This window comes from Triticum urartu, chromosome 2A, assembly GCF_056163025.1.
Source record: "Triticum urartu cultivar PI428250 chromosome 2A, HENAU_Tu73, whole genome shotgun sequence".
In the NCBI taxonomy this organism is placed as follows: domain Eukaryota; kingdom Viridiplantae; phylum Streptophyta; class Magnoliopsida; order Poales; family Poaceae; genus Triticum; species Triticum urartu.
The window spans coordinates 82,368,327-82,390,520 of record NC_141874.1 but is presented as its reverse complement, the minus strand read 5'-3'; the positions used below and the strand labels follow the sequence as shown (position 1 = coordinate 82,390,520).

At 49.8% G+C, this 22,194-nt stretch overlaps 2 protein-coding genes and 1 pseudogene across 2 annotated transcripts; 1 reads left to right on the top strand and 2 right to left on the bottom strand.

Moving 5' to 3' along the window:
- Positions 1 to 3,901: 3,901 nt before the first annotated feature.
- LOC147983948 (uncharacterized) lies at positions 3,902 to 8,778 on the top strand (annotated as a pseudogene).
- A 4,017-nt stretch (positions 8,779 to 12,795) lies between these two features.
- Positions 12,796 to 14,302, bottom strand: LOC125528094 (membrane metalloprotease ARASP, chloroplastic). Its single transcript, XM_048692606.2, has one exon. The coding sequence runs from the start codon at positions 14,190 to 14,192 to the stop codon at positions 12,927 to 12,929; it is 1,266 nt and encodes a 421-aa protein (XP_048548563.2). The 5' UTR covers positions 14,193 to 14,302; the 3' UTR covers positions 12,796 to 12,926.
- Positions 14,303 to 18,183: 3,881 nt separating this feature from the next.
- LOC147983947 (uncharacterized) lies at positions 18,184 to 20,699 on the bottom strand. The gene is made up of 3 exons (XM_087540920.1): positions 19,722 to 20,699; positions 18,714 to 19,622; positions 18,184 to 18,621 (listed from the first exon to the last, which is right to left on the bottom strand). The coding sequence occupies exons 1-3, from the start codon at positions 20,157 to 20,159 to the stop codon at positions 18,184 to 18,186; spliced, it is 1,785 nt and encodes a 594-aa protein (XP_087397046.1). The 5' UTR covers positions 20,160 to 20,699.
- Positions 20,700 to 22,194: the final 1,495 nt, after the last annotated feature.

Genomic DNA, 22,194 nt, shown 5'->3' with positions numbered 1-22,194 from the left:
CAGCAACTCGCACAACGCGCAGGCGGCGCCATTGGTGTCTCCGGCGGAGGCGGTATTGGTGTCTCCGACGCCGGCACGGGCATTGGAGCTTAATGCACCCCGGGTGTACGCCGGCCGGCACCTCGGTAGCAAGCGGCCCCTCCGTCAGTTGCACGCCCGCCGTTGGCGATGCCTCGACATTAGCTGAGCTCGACGCCATCATCACGGTAACTAATTAAGCCTCTCGGCCGAGGACTTCATCTCCTTGCCTTTTACTGGGCATCCCTGACGCCCTACATGTTTTCGCAGGGCGCCGCCGATGTTCCGTGCACTCTCCTGCACTTCGTGAACGACGAGTTGGTCGATGTCGCCAAGGGCAAAATTGTTCAACCGGGCAACCCCGTGTTCCACGGTAATCCGATGCCACCCACCGTGTATAGGGTTCAACTGGTTCGGGTGCTGCCAGGCTGCGACGAGTTGTTACCTCTGATTTGACCCGCCGAGGCCGACGAAGATGATCTGATGACCCTTAGCGCCTGCCTAAGCTGGCCCCTGCTTTGGCCGAAGAGCCAGATTCGTTTGGGGGCGGGGGAAACCACCCCAAATACAACACCGCCAGTCGTGCCGGCGCCAAGCCATGGCAAGACCGCCGCAACACTACCGGACATGCCGGACATCCCTATGGCACAGGATCCGGACGACAACGACGATGATACATTTACCAACGTCGATAAGTACTTTGCCGAACATGGGTACAGTGACAAATTCTTCGGGCCTCCTTCTCAAGAACCCAACCCTAAAAAAGACGACCGCGATCATGCTGGTACCGCGGAGAAACCAAACTGCAACAGGCATCATCTGGCGTTCAGTTCTCAGGAGACGCCTCCAGCTGCCGCCTTCACCGAGCCTCAGATAGCCAAGGTGCCAACTATTATCAGCCCCAACACATTCAAGAAGGCGGTCTGTGAGCAGAACTTGATCCCATTATAGTAGAAGAAGAAGAAGGGCGGAAAAGAAAGAGTAACAAGGGTGCCAGCCATCCGGCACCGAGTACGATCCATGCTCAGGACGGTCCACCTTCACCTAAGGATATCTCGAGGAGGGTGCATGTGGCGGGTAGGCCGATGCAACCGGTGCTATGCGGAGTCTGCATGACAGTGTTCTTTCTTTGGAGAAGCGGCGTCTCTCCGAGAATGATGTGGCATACCCGGTTTTCATGGCCAAGGTGCCAGAGGGCAAGGGCTTTGTGGATAATGCCATCGGGGGTATGATCGTCATGTGGTTTGATGACATCTTCGCTATGTTTAACCTTCATCCGCGGCACTACACCTTCGTTCGGCTATTTTCGCTGAGTATGGAGATGCGGATCATTAGAGACAAGACCCCGGACATCGTGATAGTCGACCCCTTCTACATGCATGCCAAGATCTTGGGAAACGCTGGGGACCGGCAGGTCGCGAGTTCTTACCTCGAAGGCGTCATTCTGGCAAACCCAGATAAGGATAACTTCCTCGTGCCTTACTTTCCCGAGTAAGTCATCCCCTCACCGCCCTGTAACATATGATTTCTTAGATTTCGATCGTTCTTTTTTTTCTAACATTCCGTGTTTTATGCAGTGACACACATTGCACACTCATCCACTGAAGCATGAAATATTCCATGGCCACGTATTTTGACTCGGACCGTCAGTCGAAGAAAGACTACACAAATATCAAGAAAGTTCTTGATGGTGTTCTCCCCGGCTACGCCAAATCTAGAGGCACCTTCACCAGGCGAGTTCGTAGGTACGGCAAGCACGTGTTCGCCCACACTACGATGTTCTCCTGCGTCAAGCAGCCGCCTGGCGGTCATAAGGATGCCTACTACGCCCTCCATCACATGCAGGCGATCGTACAGGACCATAATCACCTTCTGCTACCAAATAATCTCAAAGATTGGGCCGCAAGGTTGTCGGCAATCCAGGACGCGGACATCAGACAAGAATTCTTTCGCATCCAGTCGGAGTTTGCGGAAATCATCCATCAAGATGTCCTTCGTACCTTAGGGCAGTTCTACCTCAGATATCAACCGTCCAACAGTGAGATAGACACAACACTACAAATGCAGGCGGACAACGCCCGCAATTTCATGACCATCACGAGAGACGGCAGCTTCATCCACGCTCCGGTCCCTGAGTCGAGTCGAAAGTAGTGATGCTATGTGTAGTTCTGAAACATCGATTGGCTCATGTTGTAATTAAACTTTAATGAACTTGTATGTCTCTTTGGTTTGGACAGTCGTTCAACTTAGATGTAATCGATGCTATTTATTAGTAGGACAATGAATCGTGCTATTAATGTGTTGCTTTTCTCTTCTGATCCTTTTGTTGCATACTTATATATTGCTTATGTATTGTCTGTGAATTGCTACTAACGTTTTGTTTGGCTAGTGCATAGAGATGCCGTCGTATGTCGTGTACAGGGGTAAGGTTCCCGGAGTCTACGACGACTAGGAGGAGTGTCGGAAACAGGTTCACCGTTTCAGCGGTAACAGTTATAAAGGGTACACCACTAGGGCGGAGGCGGAAGTTAGATACGCGCGTTATCTAGCGGGAGAGAGGAGGGAGCATTGGAGGAACCGGATGAAAACCAGTTTCATCGCGATTATGCTCATCGTGATGACCGCGGCTCTCTTCTATGTGATGGTAGTTTAGATGATCGATATCGACTTGTAATGTGAAGACAAACTCGCTACTCGCGGTTTCGAGACTTGTAATGTTCTAACTTTGTTCGGTATTTTAAATTCGGAGACTAATATGATGAATTGTATTTGGAGACTAATCTTCTATTGTATTCGATGAATCTGCTGTTGCTGTGTGGTCTACCTATATTCTGTCCAATAATATATTTTGTAACCTGTGAAAATATCAGAAAAGAAAAAAATCCCTGATATTCATACTAGTGGCGCACCACCACATAGTGCGCCATTAGTAAGACAGAGCACACTAATGGCGCATCATCCACAAGTGCGCCATTAGTATGCCAAAGCACATGGGTAAATATGGCCCCTTGGGAGGCATACTAATGGCGCACCATGGGCTATACTAATGGCGCACCACAGGTGCGCCATTAGTAAAAAAATACTAATGGCGTGCTAGTAGTGGCACACCTGTAGTGCGCCATTAGTAGGCAAAACAGGTGCGCCACTAGTAGGCCTTTTCCTAGTAGTGTTTGCTACAACCAATAATTTTTTCTGGAACTATGTTTATTTTTTTCTACCACATAATTTCTGATCTTTTGTTGGAATCAGCGCCAAATTGTTGCATTTTTTGCTACCACACCCGTTTTGATTTGCTGGAACCGGCTCCATTTTTTGGTACTACGAGTATTTCTGGGTTTGCTGGAACCATCCCTATTTTTGCTACCACGGCCAACCATGGCAGCGTCGCCATTGATTTTGTTGGGGTGAGGGGGAAGGGGCGGGAGGGAGGGAGTGAGGGTGGGCAACACAGGTGAGGGGCGCGCGGGAGGCTACTGTCGACGACGAGGGAGGGGGCACGTGTTGCATGACGGCAACGAGCATCGGCGGCGAGGCAAGCCGGAGGGGAACTTCGATCTGTCAGCGGGAGGGCGCGGGGCACGGCCTTGCCCAATGCGAGCGGACGATGTTTTTTTCCTGCGGCGAAGAAAAAGAATATTGCGGGATCCAATCGAGTGGCTGTGGATGCATGTATCGGGCGGCTAGGAGCAGACCGGCCGAAAGTATTCGGCCGGCGCGCCGGTGCCTAGTGGTCGCCGTACCCCTCTCTCTCGACTACTGTAGATCAAACGGCACGTTTGATCCCCGTTCATTTGTTCTCTAGTCTAGCCTCGTCTTCGGCGGCGACTGAAATATTCCTCCGCTGCTAGAGCGAGAGAAATCCTATCCCCCACTCCGTATCCCAATGGCGTCGACACATGGCCGTCCTGAAGCCCCGCCGACGACGCTACTCACCCTACCCGAGGAGCTTCACGAGGAGGTCCTCCTCCGCCTCCCCGCGGTCGCTGACCTCGCCCGCGCCTCCATTGCCTAGGTCTCCTTCCGCCGCCTCATCACCGACCACCGCTTCCTCCGCCGCTTCTGCTTCCGCTTCCGCGCCCGCCAGCCGCTGCCTCCCCTAGGCATCGTTTCTCACTGATCCCACCGGTACCTGCCGTTGCTGCAACTGGCCCAGCCGCCGCACCCATCCGCCGCCGCGGCGAGCACTTTCGCCGGCTCTCACGCCGCCGACTTCTCATGCTCCTTCATCCCCTCCGCCGAGCGTTGGCAGGTGCGTGACCTACGGGACGGCCGCGTCCTCCTCTCTGGCATCCCAGAGGGGAGCAAATTCTGTTGCCGCGTCTTGGCCAGGGACCTGGCCGTTTGTGACCCCTGTACCGGCGCTACAACCTGCTGCCTGCCATCCCCGACGACCTCGCCGCTTTAGCGCAGCAGTCGGACATGGGGAATTTCGAGCCCTTCCTAGCTCCTCCGGCCGCCGAGGATGAGAACGGCATTTCATTCAGGGTTATTTGCTTGGCGCGCTGCACAACCAGGCTGGTCCTCCTCATCTTCTCTTCAGGTTCAGCTGATGGACAATGGCATGCTGTTACAGTTGACAATTGGGTCAGTCTGCTCACAGGATTGGACAACCCAGCTCCAGGCATCCAGCCAGAGTCGTACTTGTGGCCGCGAATGCGCCACTATGCACACGGATACTTCTGTTGGGCATTTTATCTGGCGAACAAAAACAAGTTGATCATGCTCGACACACGCAGCATGGATTTCTCTGCCGTCAATCTCCCACCTGGCACCAGAAATACACAGGTTGTCATTCTAAAGGCAGGGGGAGGAAGGCTTGGGATGTTTACCAATGAGTATTTGACACCTGAACTCGGGTATGCTGTGTTGCAAAATGATGGTGGTGGTGCAAACCAGTGGCTGTCACAAGGAAGGTTCAGTTTACCCGTAAACTATCGCTATATGCTCGTGGGTGTAGATGGGGATACTTACTCATACAAGGGATTCCGGAACCTGGTTATTCTAGAGACCCTTCGGCAGAAGTGGTGGACTCGGAAGTTTTAACTCTGAATCTAAGGACTTTACAGGTTGAGTGGTTCTTGACATCTCAGTTCAGCAACATGGGTTCTCATTTGTTTGCCGGTTTCCCACCATCCTTGTCTCCACCATCTCTTCAAAATGGTAACCTTGCTCTCACGTATTTGCATACTTGTACTTTGGGCTCTATATGTGATGCCCCGAGACCGATGCGCCAGGTGTCTTCCAGTTATTCGTTGTTGTTGCCTTGTCATTTTCTTCCGTGTCGCATCTTGCCATGTCATCATCCGCATTGCATCATCATGTTTTCAAAACTTGCATTCGTTCGGCTTCCCCCAGTTCTCTTCATTGTTCGTTCTGAGCCCAGACACACTTGCACGCGCCCGCGGCATGTCCGGAATATTATTTTATAAGTGGCCAAAAAATGTTCTCGGAATGGGTTGAAAGTTGGCGTGCGGTGTTGTTTTGTTGTCAGTAGGCTGCCTGCCAAATTTCATCGCGTTCGGAGTCCGTTTGATGACCCAACGAATAACTATAGTGGCAGTATAGCCGGTCAAACGTCGGACATTTTCGGTCTCCGGAAACGGTTGCCAGGCTGTCTTCTTTCCTCTCCTCTTAGCCCAAGCCTCTCTATACATTTCACTACCGACCGCCAGGCCAGGCTACCCCTCTTTGCACAGTGCATCGTCCCCTCGCGCGTGTTCGAAACTCAGCCGAACCCGACTCGGATGGTCCTCACCGTTGGGTCTGGATCATCCCCTGACATCTACAAAATGTCTCTGTTTTCTTATTTGATCTCCCTAGCCTATTTATCTGAGACCGTCCGATTAAGATCGGAGGGTCCAAATGCCCCTAAACTTAGACTTTTTGCTATATATACATCAAACTCTAGCCTAACCCTAAAAATCCTTCCCCTTGTCCCATCGCGCCGCCGCCACCCACTCACCATTCCCCTCGGGAAATTCCCAGATCCACCTCGTGTTGCCCATCCACCCAACTGGCAGCCTCCACCTCTCCTCCCGATACACCTACAGCCAATCCATCGATCCACTGCCTTCCTCGAGCTCCAACGGGACCGCGCCCCTGGATCCCCTGCTTCAAGCACCTCCATGGAGCCAGACTCCCGCGCCTCCGCTTGTTCTCCACGAGGACCAGCAGAGCTCACCCGCCTCCTCCACCTCGCGTCGCCGCCGACGAGCTTCATCTGAGATGAGCACCACCGCCTCTGCTGCGCCCCTGCTCCCTACTCTGTCCATCTCTCTTTACTTCTTCTCCCTGTCTCTAAGATCTCCATCTCTCTCTGTATCACGCAGCAACAGGAGACCGCCATGGCGCCCGGATCTCGAGTTCGTCCGCCCCCCCCCCCATCCAAAACCATCTCCGGGGACCAGATTCGCGCCCCGTCATCCATCCCAGCCGTCCACGCGTCGTCAGAGGTCACCCCGAGCGCCAAGTTCGCCGCCGCCGCTCCCCTGCATCCCGCCTCTGCCTCCCCTGTTCCTGTGAGAACACAAGGACGAGGGCGAGCCCCTTGCCTCGTCTCGATCCCATGGATTCGAACGCCCAGCGCCGCTCATCGTCCTCCGCCAAGATTCTGCGCCACGCCAAGTCTGTCGCCGTTCCCGAGTCCCCTGCGGGAACCATGGAGCCTGAAGCAATGGCCGTGCCTCTCGTTGACCTCATCAAGTATCACCAAATCTTCCCAAGATCATGTTCGATTTCTTCCATTTATAGTCGGAGTGCTGTCCAAATTACATCAGTCTTATTCCTTCTCTATCTTGTTTTAACCGGAGTGTTCTCGTAATTGATCTTTATCGTTCCGTGTGCTTCTTCTTTCAACCAGAGTGCTTGCATGTGCTTCTTGTTCATTGCAACCTTTATTCTTATGTCTTTCAACCTACAAGGTTCTAGTAATGATCCTTGTTCCTTTTTCCTAACGAAGTGTTTTTCAATTTCGTTTATCTCTGATGTATTCTTATCTCGAATTGGTTTAACCTCACAAGGTCCTTTGGTTTCACTCGTTTGTCAAAGAAGCAACTTAGTTTTACCTCTTCTCTTTCTCTTCTGTTTTCCCTCCGGTGCCATTCTAGATCTCGGGACGAGATCCTCTCATAGTGGTGGAGTGTTGTGACGCCCCGAGACCGATGTGCCAGGTGTCTTCCAGTTATTCGCTATTGTTGCCTTGTCATTTGCTTGCGTGTCGCATCTTGCCATGTCATCATCCGCATTGCATCATCATGTTTTCAAAACTTGCATTCGTCCGGGTTCCCCCAGTTCTCTTCGTTGTTCGTTCTGATCCCACACACACTTGCACGCGCCCGCGGCATGTCCGAAATATTATTTTATAAGTGGCCGAAAAATGTTCTCGGAATGGGTTGAAAGTTGGCGTGCGGTGTTATTTTGTTGTCAGTAGGCCGCCTGCCAAATTTCATCGTGTTCGGAGTCCGTTTGATGACCCAACGAATAACTATAGCGGCAGTATAGCCGGTCAAACGTCAGACGTTTTCGGTCTCCGGAAACGGTTGCCGGGTTGCCTTCTTTCCTCTCCTCTCAGCCCAAGCCTCTCTACACATTTCACTACCGACCGCCAGGCCAGCCTACCCCTCTTTGCACAGTGCATCGTCCCCTCGCGCGTGTCCGAAACTCACCCGAACCCGACTCGGACGGTCATCACCGTTGGGTCCGGATCATCCCCTAACATCTACAAAACGTCTTCGTTTTCTTATTTGATCTCCCTAGCCTATTTATCCGAGACCGTCCGATTAAGATCGGAGGGTCCAAATGCCCCTAAACTTAGCCTTTTTGCTATATATAGATCAAACTCTAGCCTAACCCTAAAAATCCTCCCCCTTGTCCCATCGCACCACCGCCACCCACTCACCATTCCCCTCGGGATCTTCCCAGATCCACCTCGTGTTGCCCATCCACCCAACTGGCAGCCTCCACCTCTCCTCCCGATTCACCTACAGCCAATCCATCGATCCACTGCCTTCCTCGAGCTCCAACGGGACCGCGCCCCTGGATCCCCTGCTTCGAGCACCTCCATGGAGCCAGACTCCCGTGCCTCCGCTTGTTCTCCCCGAGGATAGCAGAGCTCACCCGCCTCCTCCACCTTGCGTCGCCGCCGACGAGCTTCATCTGAGATGAGCACCACCGCCTCTGGTGCGCCCCTGCTCCCTACTCTGTCCATCTCTCTTTTCTTCTTCTCCCTGTCTCTAAGATCTCCATCTCTCTCTATAACGCGCAGCAACAGGAGACCGCCATGGCGCCCGGAGCTTGAGTTCGTCCCCCCCCCCCCCCGTCCAGAACCATCTCCGGGGACCGGATTCGCGCCCTGTCATCCATCCCAGCCGTCCACGCGTCGTCGGAGGTCACCCCGAGCGCCAAGTTCACCGCCGCCGCTCCCTTGCATCCCGCCTCCGCCTCCCCTGTTCCTGTGAGAACTCGGGGACGAGGACGAGACCCTTGCCTCGTCTCGATCCCGTGGATTCGAATGCCCAGCGCCGCTCGTCGTCCTCCACCAAGATTCTGCGCCGCGCCAAGTCTGCCACCATTCTCGAGTCCCCTGCAGGAACCATGGAGCCTGAAGCCATGGTCGCGCCTCTCGTTGACCTCAACCGCCATGGCCACCGCCCGTTCGTCACCCCCGCTGCTGGATCCGGCCAGTTCCAGCATGTCCTCACCGGATCTGCGTCGTCTGCCTCCCTCCATCTCGCCTGCATCCCTGCAGCACCGGCGCCGTGACCCTGTTCTTCCTGGAGACGCACGCAGCGCCAAACCTCCCGCTCGCTCGCTCTCGTGGTCGTGTTGACTGTGGGTCAGCGCGTGGACCAACCTCACCCCATCGGAAGCCCAACCTCCCATCCAGCACCGCGCGTAGGCCCAACGCCTCTCCAGCCGCAGCGCCTAAGGCCCGGCCTGCTCCCTTCCAGATCCAAGCCGGCCCAGTCAAGCCCGATGTGAGCAGCTCCCCAGCGCCCCACCTTTCTTTTCTTTCTTTCTTCCTGTTGTTGGGCCAGCTGTTTCGGCCCAGAGTATTTTTTTTAGGCTCTGGGATTTGCCTAATTTTCCAGGGAATGCTGTTTTGCAGAAAACCCCTCATAGCTCATGCATATAATAACTTAATAACTAAGCATCACATGTAAAAACTTTATATGTGAAAAATGCTTAAAATTGTGTCTAGTTTCATAATATGTCATTTTCATCTATGTTTAAAATGTTGTTTGTTTAAATTTGCTCCTATGTCATGCTAAAATATTTTAATTCATAACTAAATAACCGTAGCTCCAAACCTAACAAACTTTATATGTAAATGGGGTAGAAAAATGCATAGCTTAACTTGGTGGCATCACTTTGCATGTTTAACAACTATAAAATATGGTTTAGGGCAGAACAGTACCAAACCTAGTATATGCATATGAGGATTTTCCGGAATTGTTGTTCGTTGTTTTCGGCCTCATTTAAACTTGACTAGATAGGTAGTTTTACTTTGCTTCACCTCTTGCCATGTTAATCAACATTTAATATTGTTGGGTACATAAACGAGATCGAACTAAATAACTTGTTGTGGTGTTTCATCAATATGCAACTCGTTGCATATTGAGCTCCACTTAACTTGTAGTTTTGCTTGTGCACTTTGCCATGTCATGAATCTTTAAACCGGACATGCATCATACTTGGTTGTGAATCATGCCATGTTTATGTGGTGGATGTTTTACTATGTGGTTTGCTTCTTTCCGGTGTTGCTTCTTCGGGTTGGTTCCGTTAACTCCGTGTTGTGAGGATTCGTTCGACTACGCCCGTTTGTCTTCTTCATGGACTCGTTCTTTTTCCTTGCGGGATTTCAGGCAAGATGACCATACCCTCAAAATCACTTCTATCTTTGCTTGCTAGATGCTCGCTCTTTTGCTATGCCTATGCTACGATACCTACCACTTGCTTATCATGCCTCCCATATTGCTAAGCCAAACCTCTAACCCAGCTTGTCCTAGCAAACCATTGTTTGGCTATGTTACCGCTTTGCTCAGCCCCTCTTATAGAGTTGTTAGTTGCAGGTGAAGATTGGAGCTTGTTCCATGTTTGGAACATGGTTATTTTGTTGGGATATCTCTAATTTAATTAGTACATCTATATACTTGGTAAAGGGTGGAAGGCTCGGCCTTATGCCTGGTGTTTTGTTCCACTCTTGTCGCCCTAGTTTCCGTCATACCGGTGTTATGTTCCTTGATTTTGCGTTCCTTACACGGTTGGGTTATAATGGGAACTCCTTGACAGTTCGCCTTGAATAAAACTCCTACAGCAAGGCCCAACATTGGTTTTACCATTTGCCACATAGCCTCTTTTTCCCTTGGGTCGGCCAGCCCAAGGGTCATCTTTATTTTAATCCCCCCGGGCCAGTGCTTCTCTAAGTGTTGGTCCAACCCAGAGCACCGTGCGGGGCTGTCCCTTGGCAACTTGGGTTACGTTGGCTCCCGTACGCTTAGCTTATCCGGTGTGCCCTGAGAACGAGATATGTGCAGCTCCTATCGGGATTTGTCGGCACAGTGGGTGGTCTTGCTGGTCTTGTTTTACCATTGTCGAAATGTCTTGTAACCGGGATTCCGAGCCTGGTCGGGTCTTCCTGGGAGAAGGAATATCCTTCGTTGACCGTGAGAGCTTGTGATGGGCTAAGTTGGGACACCCCTGCGGGGATTTGAACTTTCGAAAGTCGTGCCCGCGGTTATGGGCAGATGGGAATTTGTTAATGCCCGGTTGTACAAAACCTGAAACTTATCTTAAATAAAATGCATCAATCGCGTGTGTAACCGTGATGGTCTCTTCTCGGCGGAGTCCGGAAAGTGAACACGGTGTTGGAGTAATGTTTGACGTGCTTTTGCCTTCTCTTCTCGCTCTCATTTGCGTATGTTAGCCACCATATATGCTAGTCGTTTGCTGCAGCTCCACCTCATACCTTTTACCCTACCTATAAGCTTAAATAGTCTTGATCGCGAGGGTGTGAGATTGCTGAGTCCCCGTGACTCACGGGTACTTCCAAAACCAGTTTGCAGGTGCCGATGATATCGTGCAGGTGACGCAACCGAGCTCAAGGAGGAGCTCGATGAAGATTTTGTCCTTTGTGTTGTTTCCTTTCAGTCGATCAGTAGTGGAGCCCAGTTGGGACGATCGGGGATCTGTGTAGCATTTGGGGTAATCTTCTTTTATTTTGGTTCCGTAGTCGGACCTTGAGTGTATCTGTATGAATGTAATGTTTTATTCATGCAATTGTGTGAAGTGGCGATTGTAAGTCAACTATGTATCTTTTTCCCTTATGTATTACATGGGTTGTGTGAAGATTACCTCACTTGCGACATTGCTTACAATGCGGTTATGCCTCTAAGTCGTGCTTCGACACGTGGGAGATATAGCCGCATCGTGGGCGTTACACTATAGGACTGTGTCATATTTATATATTATGCAGGTATTACTAGTGTGCTATGTCAGTATAATTGTTTCAGCAAGCTGTTATCCATGCAATTGAAAAGCTGTGGAACTTAGGACATCAAGAAGTATATGTTTCTCATCTTGGGGATATACTCGTCATTATACTGAGACTATCGTAAGAAGAAAGCAAAGCAGGACCATAATGTTCTATTATGCTGGATTTAGGCTTGTATTAGCTACTTTCTTTGAAGTTAATTATTTTGCCTTGTAACTTGCATGCTTGTATGGTCATTGTCATTCCCAATTGATTGCATTTCTTAGTATCTTTGTAAAAAGATTGTATTTCTCAACACACCCAGTATTTTTCTTAATGTTGGTTCAGATATGACGAATGCCTCCAGTTCTGATTCAGATGTGACGAACGCCTCCAGTTCTGATATTGATGCCGCTGGGAGATAAAACCTTGACGTCTGAGTTATAGAGCAGTAACTTGGAGCATTATGTACTGGAATCATCAGGCTTTCCTTATGCAGGTATTAGTAGTGTGCTATGTTATTATAATTATTTTAGCAAGCTGTTATCCATGCAGTTGAAAACCTGTGGCACTTGGGAGATCAAGAAGTATATGTTTCTCATCTTTGGGATATGCTCGTCATTATTTTGAGACTATCGTAAGAATAAAGCAAAGAAGCTATCATGCTGGATTTTGGCTTGTATTAGCTATTTGCTTTGAAGTTGTTTTGCCTTGTAACTTGCGAGTTATAGAGCAGCAACTTCGAGCATAGAGCAGCAACTTCGAGCTTATGTAATAACATAGAGCAGCAACTTGCGATTTTCTCCTTTTCTAGTAATTCTCTTGAACCCCTTGCCTTTTCTATTTTATTGCCCTTCCCAATTGATTGCATTTCTTGGCATCTTTGTAATAATAAGACTATATTGCTAAAAGCACCTGGTATTTTTCTTAATGTTGGCTCAGATACGACGAATGCCTCCAGTTCTGATATTGATGCCGCTGGGAGATGAAATCCTGACATCCAGAGTTATAGAGCAGCAACTTGAAGCATTATGTACTGGAGTCATCAGGTTCCGGTATTATCAGTATCAGGCATCTGTGGAGTCAGATGTAGGCTTTTCTTTTCAGGCTTGTTTGGGGTGCTGAGTGTTGTGCAGCTCGGTGCTTGTTTTCTTTTTCATATGTTTTGAGAGAATAGTAGTGATAATCTAGCAAATTTGTTTCGCAAATTGAACCAGAATTAGGCAATTTCAGTCGTCTAAAACCTTCGTTCCTACCAGATATGCAATCTGACTGGAAGCAGAGTATGGCTTGAGGCAGAGTATACATGGTTGCAAATCGGTTCTACTATCTCCGTTGCTTTTTGTAAGAATTTGTGCAAGAGATACATACATGCATGGCTTCGTCTTACAAACAGGAACAGATTTACTGCAAAATGTTCTCTCGGACTTAAAAGAATCTACATATTCTGTTTGATGAAGTCTAGATTGAGCGTGTCGCGCACGATGAGGAACATGCTGACCATGAGCACCAGCAATATCCCCGACGACATTATCCTCCGCTCGATCTCACGGGGGATCTTCTGCCCGCCGCGGGCCGCCTCCAGAAGGATCAGCGCCAGCGTCCCGCCGTCCAACGCCGGCAGCGGCAGCAGGTTGATCGCCGCGAGGTTGAGGTTGATGATCGCCGCGAACTGGAACAGCCCGTCGGCGCTCGACCTCGCCACCTCCGCGCCGACGGCGATTATGGCGACCGGGCCCGACACCTTCTCCGCCGTCTGCGAGAAGTTGAGGAACGTCTGCCGGAGCCCGTCGAGCACGGCCCCGCCCAGCGCCCTGAACTCGCGCACGGCGAGGACGGTGGCCTCGGACGCGTTCCTTGGGTGCACGCGCGTGGCCCGGTAGTTGGGCGACAGCTGCACGCCGATGCGCCCCGTCCCGTCGACGCTCGTGTCCGGCACGACGGTGAGGTCGAGGAACTGCGGCTTGTCCCCGGCCGCAGGCCCGGCTCTTGACACCTTGAGGAGGACCTTCTTGTTGGGGCTGGATTTGATGAGGTCGACCAGGGCCGGCACGGACGGGTCCGGCGCGGCGCCGGGGACGGCGAGGATGACATCGCCGGCGAGCAGCCCGGAGCGCGCGGCGGCGGAGCCGGGCACGACGTCGGGGACGAGGACGCCGGAGAGCAGCGCCTGGACGGGGACGCCGACGGTGACCGCCTGGGCGTAGATGATGAGGAAGGCGAAGATGAGGTTGGCGATGACCCCCGCGGAGACGACGAGGAGGCGGTCCGGGACGGGGCGGTTGCGGAGGAGGTCGGGGTCGTCGGGCGCGAAGCCGGACTCGGGGTCGTCGTCGGGGAAGCCGACGTAGCCGCCGAGCGGGATGGCCCGGAGCGCGTACTCGACGGCGCCGAGGCGGAAGCTGGCGAGGGCGGGGCCGAAGCCGATGGAGAACTGGGAGACGTGGATGCCCCGGGAGGTGGCGGCGACGAAGTGGCCGGACTCGTGGACGAGCACGATGGACGCGAGGACCGACGCGGCGGACGCGACGGACTGGACGCTGGCGAGGAGGTCGGACGGGGAGGCCGCGACGGCGACGGCGACGGAGAAGGGCTTGTTGGCGAGGTGGGGGTGGGGGTGGAGGTGGCGGTGGCGGCGGAGCGGGCCGGCGGCGAGGGAGGGCGAGTGGAAAGAGGGGCGGAGTGGTGGCTTGGAGATAATCATGGTGAGAGGGGAGGAAGTGGATAATTTGGCATCCTTGGGAGCTTGGAGGTGTGGCCGGTTTGTTGGCCATGGCTGTGTGGTGTGGGTTGATGCAGGCGGGCGACTGACCGCGGCCACAGCATTATGAGGAGTTTTGCTCAGCGAGAGTGAGCTGTTTTAAGGCATCTCTAACTCAAGCCTCGAAAGGACTTAACTTAAAGGATTCGTTTGTTTAGAGTTAAACCAGATCATCGAATTCTGAAAAGAGAAAAATTCACTGTAGGTCACAAAACTTGAGCCGGATGACACTTTGATACCACTACTTCAAAATACCTGAACTACAGTCCACGTACTTGCGCACAGGGTTCACTTTGATCCGTATGTACGATTTCGTGTACGTATTCGCTGACTTGGCCGAGTCAGCGGCCGCCAACTAGGCTTTGACCGCCACCTGATCTCACGTGGGTTAATACTACTGCATCCAGGTTTTTTTTTTTGCAAAATCGCCATGAACCTGGTCGACCGACCGCGCACCTGGTCGCACCTGGTCGGCCTGCTCCTTATCCCCTCGCTCTCCTCTTCCTCTCCTCTGAACCCTAGCCTCCGTCGCCGCCGCCGCAGCCATTGTCGACGTCGTCGCCCTCCGCCGTCGCAGCCATTGCCGACGCCCTCCTCCGCCTCCTCTGCCTCCTCCTTCATGTCGTCTTCCAGCTCCATCCGCTCTGCACTTCGTGGCCGCTCCATTGTTGTACCACTAATCGGGTGCCCGGATTGCGGCGTGCAGGTGAGGTTCTACCGGTCTAGCACCGATGAGCATGATGGATGGATCTTCTACAAGTGCGTGAACCACAATGTAAGTGCCAGTTTAGTTTATTGATTCATGCCGTGTCAACTCACTGATTCATGCCAGTTCAGTATTGAAGCAGAGCATTGATTAAATTGGTCTTTAGGTTGCAAAATCAGTTGGTTAACTAGTCATTGCACTGATTAATACAGTAGTTGGTTAACTAGGTTGCCATTGATTCATTCACTCTGTAATGTTTTGTTCTCAGGTCACTTGTGATTTCTGACGCTGGGAGCTTGAATATGTGGAGCATCTGGTTGAAACAAGGAGTCTGGTTGGTGATGTTGTTGTAGATGTAATTGGTGCAGCTGAGGACAAGAGGGAAGAGCTTGAGAGGCAGAGGAATGAATCAATGGCAGGCAGAGGCACAGCTGGAAGGGGCATGGCTGGGAGAGCTAATTATGCCAGCTCCATTGAGAATAAGTATGCCACCAAGCAGCAAATTGCTATGCTTTTAGGATTAGGCAGAGAGATTTTGTTGCTGCTAAAGCTGCTGATGGCTTTTGTTATAGTGCTTTGTGTGATGTGTTTCACCTTAATTATGAAGAAGTGAAGTGTTGTTAATTGAGTAGGTGCAGGTGTTCTAAGAGATCTCTTGTTCTAAATTGAGCATACTAAAATGCCAGTGTAGAGATCTTTTGTTTGCTCAGCATGAAGTCCTGGTTGTAATGCTTGTTGTAATGGATAATATGTCAGTAATGTGAAGTCTGCTTGACCTAATTGCTTTGAAACGCTTGACCTAATTGCTTTGAAATTACTGACAGATGTATTTGATGTTAGAAGTGTAGTTAAACTAATTCTGACAGTGGTTTACCTAATTCAAATTCTGTCAGAATTGTACTTAACCTCATTGCTTTCAAATTACTGTCAGCCCAGGCCCCCTTTCTCAACACAACTGAACTCAAAAGCAAGCATGTACTTGCACCTGCTGCAAACACCCGCCTAGCAACTTGCACTCTACATGTAGCTTTGGTCCACCACCAGATCCCCTTCTTCCTCATCTTTCATCTTCAATTTCGTGCACCACAAGATCCCTTCTCTCCTCTGTCCAATAGCACCAACAGATCCCCTTCTTCTCATCTTCAGCTAGCAGCAACCATGGTGTCCTAGGATGATCTTCCCAGTTCTTCTGAAGATGACTCTGTGACCAGCAAGGTTAGTGCGCTCTCTCAATTGAACACCCAGTCTAGGGTTTCTCTCTCAATTGATTCCAAATGTCTCTCTTTTGTTTAGCCACCTGCCACAATTTTCTATGAGGATTGGAGTGGCTTGGCTACAGATCTGCCTAGCTTTAGATGTGGGCATGGATCTTTGTGTGAGAAGCATGTGGCATTTGAATCTATTGATAGTGGCAGAAGTTTTCTCACTTGTGCACAGAAGGTTAGTAATTTTTTTGCATTTGGCACTATTAAACAGGAAGTCATTTGTAGTATGTTTTAAGTTTCATCATCATGCACAGACCTGAATACTGGCAGTTAACTGATTTTTTATGTTTTAAGTTTCATCATCATGCATAGAACTGAATACTGGCAGTTAACTGAATTTTTGGTTTGGTGTAAATTGTTAGGAGGTACCTAAATGCAGATATGTTGAGTGGGTTGACCCTGAGTGGCCTGATACTCTGAAGATGAGCCTAGCTAGTATATGGACCATGTATGAAGAGGAGAAAAAATAGAGGCTCAGACAGAATGTTGTGAGTGCTGAAGAAAACTTGAAGGTTCTTGAAGAGAAGCAGAAGATGGAGAATGAGTTGAGGCATTTCAAGCTTGATTTTGCTAAGATGGTGGCTGAGAAGGAGCAGGCAATGAGCCAATTAGGCAGCACACAAGTTGCTCTGGCTGATCTGAAGGAAGAACTTGAGAAGAAAAAGATGACAGACAAGTCAGTAACCAACATTCATTAGGTATTCAGGGTTAAAGCAGAGAAAGAGAGGGACCAGACAGTGCAGGAGAGGGACCAAGTGATTCAAGAGAGGGATGACTTGAAGCATGAGAAAAGAAAGCATGAGTACATGATTGGTGACCTATTCAAACACAAAGAGGCCACCAAGGAGAAGATAAGGAAGCTGAAGGGCATGCTGAATGAATTTGATTGAATTTGTGTCATTGTCATAAAATGACTTTGTATCTTTCCTAGAATGTGTACCTTCTGTCAAATCAACAAGAACCTCCTCCTGGATTTGTGTCATTTGTACTTTCTGTCAAACGTTAACTAAACTGGGTTTGGATAAGAAATTGAAGTGGGTTCAGATAAGAAATTGAAGTTAACTGTCAGTGTTGCTTCTTTTGGAAAGATTTGCTATATTTTGTGACTGAATTTGTATGCCTGTACCAAATTTTGATTAAAGAAAAAAATTACACAAAAAGAGTTTTGCCTGGGTCTCAAACCCAGGACCTGTGGTATTGAACGTTGGTGGCAATGACAGTGGGGTAAGTAGTAGTGCTTTGATCAAGGGCATGTACTAACCTAACTATTTAGTAGTTGCTAGTGGCCCAATGGCTCACACCTCTTCGGTTTCCTTCTCTGCTATTTAAGCCCACCCACCCACCGCTACACTCTCCACTCACCTTCAGTCCACCGCTCCACTATCCACACACCTTCAGTCCACCGCGTCGCCTCGGTTACCCCGCACCAAATCCCCACTCAGCCGTCAAGAAAACCCTCGCCGCCGACCACCACACCGCCGCCACGAACATGGAGAACTGCCCCGCCTGGAAGAGGGTCATCGATGACCTCGCAGGCGATGACAAGGCCATGCGCGTGGACCTGACGGAGATCGGGAAGTGGTTCCCCAGCTATGTGATGCTGCGTCACCACGCGTGTGGCCTCTTGAAGGTCATGACCGATGACGAGCTGGACCGCGCTTGCCCCGACCACAACGGTATCCACTATGCACTCGCCCTCCGCTTCGCGATGCAGGAGACGCGCTCCGACGACCCGGGGCAGCGAGCCCGGTGGTGGACGTACCGGTCCGCCACTGTGTCGCGGTAGCCGGATCCGTTGCGCGTTGGCTCGCGAATGGAGCGCGTTGACAACGTCGACCTGGCCTCTTCTTGTTGTTTCTTCCTTGCTTCTTGATCTTCTTTTCTCCTCAGTGCTGCCATATCTCTCTTTGCTTCATGATATTCTTTTCTCTTCAGTGCTGCCTCTGCTTTAGCTTCCATTGCTTCAAGGGCTCTGGCCTCCTTCTCTTCTTGTAATGCAGCTTTTCTTGCTGCTGCAGCTTCCTGCCTTGCTGCAGATTCCAGAGCTTTCTTCTCTTGTGTTGCTCTTCTTTCTTCTTCTTTGTGAAGACTCTACTTTCCTCCTTGTAATTTCTTGCCTTTTTGCTTCTGCCTCCTCTGCTTTCTTCTCTGCCATCTCATTCATGGCCTCAAGTGCTGCATTTCTCATGGCTGCCATCTGTCTATCTTTGTCTCTCTTCATCTTCAGCAACTTCATGGTCTGGTTGCCTTCATTTGTAGCTGTTGTTGTCTGTGCTGCAGTGTGAGAACTGGCTGCCAGTGAGATGAATGAAGAATCTGGCAAAATGGTTTCAGTATCTTCCCTAGGAACAGGTCTGGATTGTTGCGTCCTATGAAGCATTGTAAATCCAAAGTCCTGCACCTGTACAAAACAAACATCACATGCTAACATCAGTACAACAAAAAGGATTGGACAAAAGAGGTCAAATGAAGAGATAAAAGTGGAGAATTTGCCTGAAAAACAACTAGTGTATCTGCTCCATCATCTTGTGTGGCAATGACCTCATCATCTTGTGTGACAATGACCTCCTCATGTGTATCATGGCCATCAACATGGGCCTCCTCATGTGTAACTGGGCTATCAACATGGACCTCCTCCTGTGTAAGTTGACCATCCTCTTGTGTGACTTGGCCATCATCTTGTTGTGCCAAAACAATTTCATCATCTGACACATCATCAGGAATGGCCCTTGGACCCCTTCTTGTTGTTCTCTCTGCTAGATTTGGCAAAATGCCAGCCTTTCTTTGATTACATCCTTTGATGTTGTGGCCTGTTTCATGGCAGTATGAACACGTTATTGTGATTCCATGTCTGCTCATCACCTTGGTTCCATCTTTCTTTTCAATCTCATAAGGATGCTTTCTCCTACTCTTGTTTGAAGGCCTCCCTACTTTTTTTTCATAGACAGGTGGCTTGATCTCACAACCATTCATCTTCTGCCACTCACTCCTATCTCTGCAAGGCTTGATAATGGGTTTGTATGCTAGCTTGAATGCTTCTATACTGTAACAGGAGTGCACCAAACTCTCAGGATCAATCCTCTCATGTCTGCAGCATGCAATTGCATGGTGACATGGAACTCCACTAAGATCCCACCTTTTGCATGTACAGCTTTCTTCCTTCATGTCAACAATGTATGTCATGTTCCTATTGTCAACCTGAAAGATGCCATCACCAGCCCCTGAAGCCATGCATGTAGCTGGCAGCTCTATGTTCTTCTCAATTCTTTTCCTAATTTTTGGGCATATTGAGCCAGGCCAGGCCTCTGCCTCCTTTCTTTTGTTGTAGAATCTGACCATGAGCTGTGTTTTGATCTTGTCAATCATTGATCTGAGATGCATCTCCCTAGACTCAAGAATATATTTGTTAAAAACCTCACAGTTGTTGTTCAGAAGGATATCACACTTGACCAATTCTCTTTGGAAGCCCCTAACCCAAGTGTTAGGTGGTAGCTGCTCAAGCCATTTGTATGCTTCAAGGCTGATGACCTTTATTTCCTCCATGCTTGCAGCCCACAGTTCTGGTGTTGTGCTCCTTGCACACTTCCATAACTGGTTCTTAAGAACATCTCCTTTGTGTGTTTGCTGAAAATTCTGCCATATATGCCTAACACAGTGCATGTGCTCTGCATTAGGAAAGTGTTGCCTCACTCCCTTCATCAGGCCCTTTTGCTTGTTTGACATTATAGTCCATGGCTCTGTGTTTACAATTCCCAAGTCACTCTTCAGATTTGACAGAAACCATTTCCATGTGTCAGTGTTCTCTACCTCAACAACTGCAAAAGCTATAGGGTAAATGCAGTCATTAGGATCCATGCCAACAGCACACAGCATAACACCTTCATACTTTGTCTTCAGGTGGCATCCATCCAAACAAATGACAGGCCTACAGGCTTGCATGAAACCCCTTTTGCAGGCATCCAAAGAGAAATAACAATTTGCAAATATGCCATCACTGACACCCACATAGAAAGAACTGCATGGATTTGATCTTCTGAATTCTTATGCATAATCCCACATGCTGCTGTACTGCTCTAACTCATCTCCTTCAATCACTTTCTTCACTAGCCTCTTAGCCCTTCTGAGCTTGCTCCTTGTTGCTGTCATGTTCCAATCTTTCTGAACCACCCTTGCAAAAAAATTCATATTCATGTTTTCATCTGCTCTGAAGGAATCAACATATTTTCCAGCCATAAAAGGAGAAGTGAATGACTTAACACACCATTTCTTTATGCATGTATGCTTTGGGTTGTATTTCTTGATCATGAAGCAGTTGATTCTCCCATCAAATGATGCAGACAAGGTCCAAGGGCACCCATCTTCACAAATGGCATTCAGTCTTTTCCTATCATTTCTGGGGCATTTAATGTCAACTCTCTCCTGACAACTGTACTCTTTGATAGCTTTCCTCAGGAACTCAACAGATCCAAAGGTCTGGCCAACTTGAAACTGTGGTTTAGTTAGGTCTTCCTCTCTAAAAATTTTGAAATTCAGCTTCACCTTATCTTCATCAGAAGATGGCAGACACATATCCACATCTTCAGTAGGATCATCAGCTTCTTCTTACACTACTTTACATTTGCCTTTCTCAAAATCAACATTTTTGTCAAACAAGTCATCATCATCTTGCAGATCAATGTCTGAATCAACAATTTGTGGAATGTAATCTTCATCTGAATCCTGCATTACTAAACAACCAACTATGTCTGCTACATCCATGTTCAAAAAACTACATGATTTCTTGGCCCTAAACCCAAACTGAGATGAAAGGTAAGTAGTTCCTGGCTGGGGTGGACTTTGTATGAATTCATATTCTTCCGACTCTGCTCCACTTTCTGACTCTGCTTCATCTTGCTCATGCTCATGCTCTTGATCATGCTGAGGCAGCTCCTGTTCCACTTGAGGGAGCTCAGTTTGCTCCTGTTCCACTAGAGTGAGCTCAGCCTGCTCCTCTTGCTGCTTTTCTGCCTGCTCCACTTGCTGCTGGTGTGCCTTCTCCTTCTTTGGCCTAATGCCACTGAACCCGAAAATTGGAGGTTCCTCATCATCAGAGTGAATAGGAACATGGACCCATGACAAATTGGGGGAGAAAGAACCCTAACCACTATAGATCTCTCCAAACATGGCCATCAACGGCAAACCCCCCATCCTAACACAGGACGCAGCCCTATTTTTTGCCTGCCACTAAGTTCATCAAAAACTGCTAAAACCCTACCACCCACACCTAATCCATCAGAAAGTTGAACGAACGCCCAAACCCTAGCTCGTACGCGCAATTGATGCGACCAAGAACTCTTTACGGGAGCTAAATTGGACATATCGAGCAAGGGAGCTGCTGGCGACGGCGACGTACCATACAGGGACGATGAGGCATCATCACGGCGACGCGAAGGAGCAAGAGGGACGTCACGCAGGCCCCTCCCGATCGGCGCGGACGGTGGTGGCTCAGCGTCCGACAACGTGCTCATGGAGCCGTCATCGACGGCGGCGAGCTCGCAGGACGACCTCGGCAGCAACGATGAGCAGAGAGGTGCGGGAGCAGAGGAGAGGGAGACAGCCGAGCGGGTGCGGGAGGAGAGGGAGAGCGGGTGCGAGCGAGCTGGTGCGGTCCGACCAGGTGGGCTGCTTTAATGGTTCATGGCGATTTTGCAAAAAAAAAACCCGAATGCAGTAGTATTACCCACGTGAGATCAGGTGGCGGTTAAAGCCTAGCTGGCGGCCGCTGACTCGGCCAAGTCAGCGAATACGTACGCGAAAACGTACATACGGACCAAAGTGAACCCCTTGCACAAGTACGTGGACCGTACTTCGGGTATTTTGAAGTAGTGGTACTAAACTATCATCCGGCTCAAGTTTAGTGACCTATAGTGATTTTTTCTCTTATGAAAAGTGTTAGGAGGCGCGTGGCTCTCAATTTTGAGCAGTGGAAACAACT

Excerpts from the sequence above, each read along its gene's own strand:
- LOC125528094 (XM_048692606.2), bottom strand. The coding sequence starts at position 14,192 with ATGATTATCTCCAAGCCACCACTCCGCCCCTCTTTCCACTCGCCCTCC.
- LOC147983947 (XM_087540920.1), bottom strand. The coding sequence starts at position 20,159 with ATGCAAGCCTGTAGGCCTGTCATTTGTTTGGATGGATGCCACCTGAAG. Across the intron at positions 19,623-19,721 it reads GCCTTGAAGCATACAAATGG|TATATTCTTGAGTCTAGGGA; the intron begins CTTGAGCAGCTA and ends GTTTTTAACAAA. Across the intron at positions 18,622-18,713 it reads ATACACTAGTTGTTTTTCAG|GTGCAGGACTTTGGATTTAC; the intron begins GCAAATTCTCCA and ends TGTTTTGTACAG.